The 7,365-nt window shown below is 34.9% G+C and overlaps 1 protein-coding gene across 1 annotated transcript; it reads left to right on the top strand.

Annotated features, from left to right (window-relative positions):
• Positions 1–2,260: 2,260 nt before the first annotated feature.
• LOC11430800 (squamosa promoter-binding-like protein 9) lies at positions 2,261–6,170 on the top strand. The gene is made up of 3 exons (XM_003625188.4): positions 2,261–2,871; positions 5,132–5,271; positions 5,404–6,170. The coding sequence occupies exons 1-3, from the start codon at positions 2,309–2,311 to the stop codon at positions 5,934–5,936; spliced, it is 1,236 nt and encodes a 411-aa protein (XP_003625236.2). The 5' UTR covers positions 2,261–2,308; the 3' UTR covers positions 5,937–6,170.
• The last annotated feature ends 1,195 nt before the right edge of the window (positions 6,171–7,365 follow it).

Genomic DNA, 7,365 nt, shown 5'->3' with positions numbered 1-7,365 from the left:
ATGAATAAGGAATTTAATAAAAGGAAGGGGGTGCGAAGAACATGTGTGTGTGTGCAGGAAGCAAAGCAGAAGGTGAAATGGGCCAACAGCCAGCAGTTGGATTAGGGTTACATGGACCGGTTTGGGTTCACGGGCGGGTCGGTTAGACCGGTTCGGTTTGAGTTGATATATATGGGGTGTAAGACCTTTTTTTCTTACATTTCAAACAAAAATTCCTCTCTCTTCTTTCTTTTTCTCAACCGATCACTCTCTCCTCTCTCATTAATGTTCTTAGTTCTGGGTTTGAAACATGAAGATTTCGGCGAATCTTCATCATCCCCGGTGAAGGTAAAGTGGGTTCCGGCGGCGGTGCCACCTGCCGGAACCCTAACAACTTATTTTTTGATTTTTGGTTCTTTCTACTTGTTCTCTTCTCCTCTACTCGATTCTAAACTCACAAATCTCAAAAAGTGAATATACGAGCCTAGATCTAAAAGTTAATGAAATACTACCTTTTGATTTCGATTTGGCTTTTCTGATCGGTTCTGTGATGGCTGTTTCGGTTGATGTACGGCGTTGTTCATTTGATGCTGGTATTCTGTGATGTTTTTGTGTGTCGGTTTCTATGGAGGGGTTTGGAAAATTGTTGGATCGGTTGTGAGAAGTTTGTGTGGGTTTTGGAATTGTGACTGTCTTGATGGCTGGAAAATTGATGTGTTGGTTGGAATTGTTGTGATGATGATTCGATGATGGTGTGTGATGAGGGTTTGAGAGAGGTTTTGATAGATTTGTGATTACTGGTCTTCTTTTCTGATTTTTGCTCCTCTTTAAAGGCTCAAGGTTGATAACAAAAGCAAATGTTGTTAATAGGAATGGATGGTGCTTGAATGGAATTAAAAGAGATGAAACACGTTTTGGTAAATTGGGAAAGAAAGAGTAGACCCGAGTAATTTTGCCTGGAATTGTGGCGTGAAGAAACTTTGGACCACGACCCCTTTTTTGACAATTTTGGACTTATTAAAAAAGTAATTAAAGAAAATAACTAAAATAAAGTAAAAACAAAAATAAAAAAATTAAAGAAGATGGAAATTGAAACTTAAAATTAAAAATAAAATAAAAATAAAGTGATAATGAAAATGTGGGCTAGGAAACCAAACTAAATGAGGTATTTTAAAATACTTAAGTGTCAGTGGGACCTTAAGTCAAAAATTGGGGTATGACATTTATCCTTAAAATGATTGTATTATCATTTGTGAATCATATTAGCTAAGTTTTGACGATATACAACCATATATTGACAGTATTGTAGAAGAAATCATTTGTGAATCATATTAGCTAAGTTTTGACGATATACAACCATATATTGACAGTATTGTAGAAGAAATTGGCAGTATTTGGTAAACCCTACAATAATGTTCAAAACTCAAGAATATTAACAAAACAAACATAAAAGTATTTCTTTGTTCCAACATCAAATGTTGTTTTTTTCTTTTTCAAGTTATCCTTAACCCCATTAGAGATCAAAGGGATTGTGGCTATCATGTTTTTTTATTCTCTTAAAAAAAACATAATGAAATATACATAATATAATATTATCAACATTCCTTTGAATCCTAACGGGTGAAGAAGACATAATTCCTTCAAGATCCTTTATAAAGCGAGAGAAGTAACAAGTTTATGTATTTTTTCTTGAAAGTGAGAGAAGTGTGTTGATGGTGTGCACCGCTCACAATATAAAGGAAGTGAAAATTTTTGGTGTGGTTAAAATTTGCAATAGCAAAGTCATATACTTTGACATCTTGGTAATTCTTGACTATGCCAATCATGTATTATTTATGTGCTTCATTATGTATGACATGTATTAGTTTTTCATCTCAAGTGTGGTTGTACTTTACTATGCTGACTTTCATATCGTTAGACTCTAATACATGATTAATGTTTGATCGTTTAAAGGAACATATATGGTTGTATACCGTCAAAACTTAGCTAATATGCTCTACAATTCAGTGATAATGCAGTCACTTTTTAAGGATAAGAAAAAAATATATAAATTTTCAAGTTAAGGAGGCATTTTGCACATAAATACAAAACTTCAGGGGGTATTTGCAAAACGTCATGTTAACTAACAGAAAAATTTGACGGAAGGGGTAAATTGATCAACGTTATGCAATTTCAAAGGGGTAATTAAAATTTTGTTAATTTCAGGGAGGTAATAGACGAAACTTACAATTTGAGGTGGTAATTGACTATTTAGTCAATTAACAACACTAGTCTCTTCTGAGTGTACCATACGCTGCACTGCACTGAACTGGGTTCCTGCCAACAATACATGGCCCAGCAGTGTCAACTCACTTCTCCCTTCCACCTCTTCCTCTTTTGTCCACTTCACTTTTCCACTACCATTCACTCTTCTTTTTTAAATGTTTTCACTTTAACCAAACAACAACAACCACCACCACTCCCCAGACCCCCCCATACTACTATTCTCACACTTCACTTATCTCTCACCAATGAGCACAATCTAGCAACCACCACCAAACCTTACACACCAATGGATTCAGGAGGCAACTCTTCTTCAGAAGAGTCCTCACTTAATGGCTTGAAATTTGGCCAACGAATCTATTTCGAAGATACAGCTCTTACTGCTGCTTCTGCTGCTGCTGCTAGTACTACCATTGCTGCTGGTTCTCCTTCTTCTTCTGGTTCAAAGAAAGGAAGAGGTGGGTCAGTTCAACATTCTCAACCACCTAGGTGTCAAGTTGAAGGATGTAAACTAGATCTGACTGATGCTAAAGCTTACTATTCTAGACACAAAGTTTGTAGCATGCACTCTAAATCCCCTACTGTTACTGTTTCTGGTCTTCAACAAAGGTTTTGTCAACAATGTAGCAGGTCTTTACCTTTCTAACCCCTATTTCCTTCTCTTTCTTCTTCACCTTTTTATTCTTGATGTAATTTGTATGGTAAGGACATTAGGGTCTTTTTCATTTTTTTTTGGTATTATTTATTTGTTATTTTGTTCTGTTACTCTCCGGGTTTTATTGTATTATAGGTATAGTATAACTATAAGTATTGTATGTAGGAGTGAATATATGTTCATACTATGTTATCCTGTTTGGTCGGTTCAATTATATCTTTTATTTAATTTTATTAATTATTAATAGTAGTACTTAATAATATTCTTTGCTTGTTTTAGAATTTTTAGTCGTGCTTTTGCTTTTGATAAGTTTGATTTGGGTTGATTGTGTTCCGGTTGTACTTTGTTTTTTTGCTGTCTTAGCTTTAAAATGCTTATCTGAATAGTGAAAAGTGTTTTCCTTTTCAGAGAATTTGATTCTTTTTTTTATTTGGAACTGCGAATTGATTCTTGTACTTCACTTGTGTTAGTATATATTTAACTAATATTAAGTTTTTTTAAGCTTATTGACTATGTCCAAAATATACAATGTGTCACTGAGCATATACTTAGGTGTTTTGAGGCTGGTCCCCGTTTAGGTATGTGGGAGTCTAGAAAAGGCATATATAATTTGATTTATCTGGTCTGCCATGGAGTTATAAAAAAAAAAGTTCTAGTTTAGGATGGTGATCAGAGATGACGCCCTTTATGAAAATGATATGTGTGTGAGTGAGATTTTTGTTCCTTTTGGTCCTCTTGAGTGTTCCTGGTATCATGTGGCACTTGTAAAGGAAGTTCTTGAGCTAATAGGGAAATGAAAAAGGTATAGATATGAAATTGAATTAAAGTATGAACTAAGAAATTAGGCACGTCAAACTGTAGAATAATTGCACAGATGCATGATAAAACCAAGTATTTGGTTTAGTTTTATAAATCTAGTACCTTTATTGATCTAAATGAACCTAGGGTTCTTAAGGTCTGCATTATTATTACAATGATAAGTATCTGCTAATGAGAGTTTGAGAGTGGCTGCATCATGCTATCGTGTGGTCCATGGTAAAACATATCTTTTTTGATACTAATAACTAATGGAAATATACTTTTTTGTGATATGCTCATACACAAGTTATGTAGTACCAACCCATGTTAGTGTGCGTACGATATAACTGACTTGTTAACACCTTAGTGAGAATTAATACTATTGGTGTTGCTGGATAGTGCAATCCAATCCAGGTCTTTTGTTTTCATTTTGTGATTATTCAATGGTAAAATATTAGAGTTCTAGCTTCATCTTGTGTACTTTCCTTTTCTTGACTCGGTAGGATAGTGTTCAATGGTAAAAGATTATTACAAACAAGCATGTATTTTAGAGGTGGACGGCTATCATAATTGGAAAGTTTTTGACCACAAGATTTGGAGAACATGGTCTATCGTTCTGTGTAGTGTATATTTGGTTTCTATGTGTACTTTTTTGTGTAGCTGCAATAGCTTTCCGGTGCTTGTTCCAAGTATGTCTTTTTAGGCTTATGGCTCATCCAAGGTTGAAAATTGTATCCTAAGTAAAATAGTACACCTCTGATATGTAGTAAGTTAAGGTGCATGTTATGTTCCATAATGTGAATAATTGGAAAATGGACTTGAAAAAGAATAAGGGTCTTGTTAACCAATGCGCATTGGTTAAGGAACCCATAAATAGAAATTTTGCCTTGGAAACATAAGGTGCTACTTTTGACCAAATAATGATTACATTACTTTATCGAGAAAACTTTCTTGTTTTGGATGTTTAACCAATGCCCCTGGGGGCACTGTTTAGCATTCCCCAAAGAATAATTGTCAGACTTATGTTTTAGGCTGCAGTTGATATGTTATTTTAGGCAACAACCAATATTCTTATGTTTTAGGCAGCCTTTATATTAATTTTTAGGCAGGCGGTTATGTTATTCGATAGATTTTGATTATATAAGAAAACTGAAGGAAAGATCCGTAGGCATTTTATTTTGAGACTGGATTGATTGGGACAGACCAAGCTCATGAATTCTTGGAAAGGCGAGACCATGACTTTCAAATTTCTTCGATAGGATGTGTCTATCTTAACTTTTCATGTGCTTCCAACTCTTAGTTAAGATGACATGTGATGCTAGTAAACAATAGACTTGCCGTGTTAACATTTCTCAAGAATTGTTCGTCTCTCTTCAGCATAAATTGGTATTCTTATATTTTAGAAAAACTAATATCATTCTTCATAACCTTGCCCAGATTTCATCAGCTTGCTGAGTTTGATCAAGGAAAAAGAAGTTGTCGGAGACGACTAGCTGGTCATAATGAGCGTCGCAGAAAGCCCCCACCCAGCTCTCTCTTAACCTCACGTTTTGCCAGGCTTTCTTCGTCTGTTTTTGGTTAGAAACTATCAGTAAAATTTAATTTCAAATCCCTCTACTTTCCGTTTTTGTTCAATTGGTTATTTTTCAACTTGTACTATATTTCTGGCACATTAAACAATTTCAAATATTTGACACTTTTATCGACAGGTAACAGCGACAGAGGTGGCAGCTTTTTGATGGAATTTGCTTCAAATCCGAAACATAGTCTGAGGAATTCACCCGGAAATCAAACCACAGCAATCGGTTGGCCTTGGCCGGGGAACACGGAGTCGCCATCTAGCAACCTTTTCTTGCAAGGTTCGGTGGGTGGGACAAGCTTCCCTGGTGCCAGGCATCCTCCCGAGGAAACTTACACTGGAGTCACAGATTCAAACTGTGCTCTCTCTCTTCTGTCAAATCAAACATGGGGTTCTCAAAACACAGAACCAAGTCCTGGATTGAATAACATGCTGAATTTCAACGGGACACCCATGACACAACTTGGTACATCTTCTCATGGTGTAGCCATGCATCAAATTCCAAACAATTACGAGGTTGTCCCTGATCTTGGTCGGGGTCACATTTTGCATCCTCTTGGTAGCCAACACTCTGGCGAGCTTGATCTGTTGCAGCAGGGAAGGAGGCATTATATGGATGTAGAACATTCCAGGGCCTATGAATCTTCTCAGTGGTCACTGTAATGCACTTGTTTGCTTTCAGGTTTGTAATAACATGTTTCACAAATATTTGAACTCAGGAAAATGAGAAGTGAACTAGGGCATGCTTGATGCTATTTCTTGTTTTTGTTTGTTTAAACTGTTTGGCAAGGTGGGCCTAGCTTTGCTTCATTTGTGGAACTTTCAGTAACTTTTTTAATGATTGCTAAGTGAGAGGGCATCCACTTCGTGGTTTGTTATCTCTTCCCAGTTATTTGAGATTATCATAGTTTCAAATTGCAGGAATTTATTTGATGTAGATTTGGTTGCACGCGTGTAACATCGCGATTGTGAAAATTGCAAATGAATGTTGCAGTAGCTATTGCGGCTTGAATCTATTTTATGTTTGCATTGAATTTTTATTTTTTTTTAACTCTCATCCCCCGCAAATGTAATTTGTCATTCAGTCTTAACCTATTTCAAATTCAATTTTTTGTATGTCGGTAGTGTAAGAAAGTTTTATATATGCCTCTAGTGATGTGTTCCTAGTTCCTACACATTTAAATAGAGGAATTCTATCTACTGAATAAAGAAAAGTGAAAATGATTACAATTATGTTCGTATCACATTATGTCCATTGTTGATGGATGAGTCCGTTACCTGAATGTATACTTTACGGTGGAATAACTACATAATTTGAACCCAAAGTAACTGGAATTTCTTTTGGTAAACACGTTCACGTACATGTTTGCAACTAAAATCCAAACATGCTCGTGATGTGCTTGGTATAGTCTTGGCAAGTTTGGGTTTTTATCCCTGGTAAAAAAAAAAAAAAATCAAATCCATCTATAAAAAAATTTGTTTTTTAAAATAGTCATTGGCCCCACTTATTTACTGATTTGTCACATTTCTGCCTACGTGGTATTTGTTGATCGTGTAACTTTGTACAGTTGGCAGCCACGTGGAAATTGTTTCAATTTAATTATTTAAAAAACTTTTTTTAAAAACAAAAAAAAAGATTTTCGATATTAAATAAAACATTTCATTTTAATTGATTTTTGAAATATATAATAAATACACAAAATATTAATTTCAAAATTTAAAATGTAAAAATAATTAAAAATTTTGGAAATTAATTTTCGATATAAAAAAATTGAAAAAAAACGAAATTAATAAAAAAAAAACATTTATTTTTTAAAATGCACGAGATAGGTTCGAACTATATATTCCGAACAATTTTAAGCCAATTTGGATTATAAAATCCAAAACGTGTCAAACACACCCATGAAAAGTCAACAATTTGAGAGAAAATAGAGTGTTTCGATTATATAATCCAAAATGTCGTGGGAGGGAAATGTTGGTGGTTGAAGGCAACTAGCAACGAAACATCATGGGAGGGAAAGGTTACGAGTGAACAATGAGCAATCGCACTAAAATCGCCTAAGCACATGTTGATTTTTTCCATCAAAACAAC

This window comes from Medicago truncatula, chromosome 7, assembly GCF_003473485.1.
Source record: "Medicago truncatula cultivar Jemalong A17 chromosome 7, MtrunA17r5.0-ANR, whole genome shotgun sequence".
Classification (NCBI taxonomy): domain Eukaryota; kingdom Viridiplantae; phylum Streptophyta; class Magnoliopsida; order Fabales; family Fabaceae; genus Medicago; species Medicago truncatula.
This window is presented reverse-complemented; position numbering and strand designations above follow the sequence as displayed.

Excerpts from the sequence above, each read along its gene's own strand:
- LOC11430800 (XM_003625188.4), top strand. The coding sequence starts at position 2,309 with ATGGCCCAGCAGTGTCAACTCACTTCTCCCTTCCACCTCTTCCTCTTT. Across the intron at positions 2,872-5,131 it reads TTTTGTCAACAATGTAGCAG|ATTTCATCAGCTTGCTGAGT; the intron begins GTCTTTACCTTT and ends AACCTTGCCCAG. Across the intron at positions 5,272-5,403 it reads GCTTTCTTCGTCTGTTTTTG|GTAACAGCGACAGAGGTGGC; the intron begins GTTAGAAACTAT and ends TTTTATCGACAG.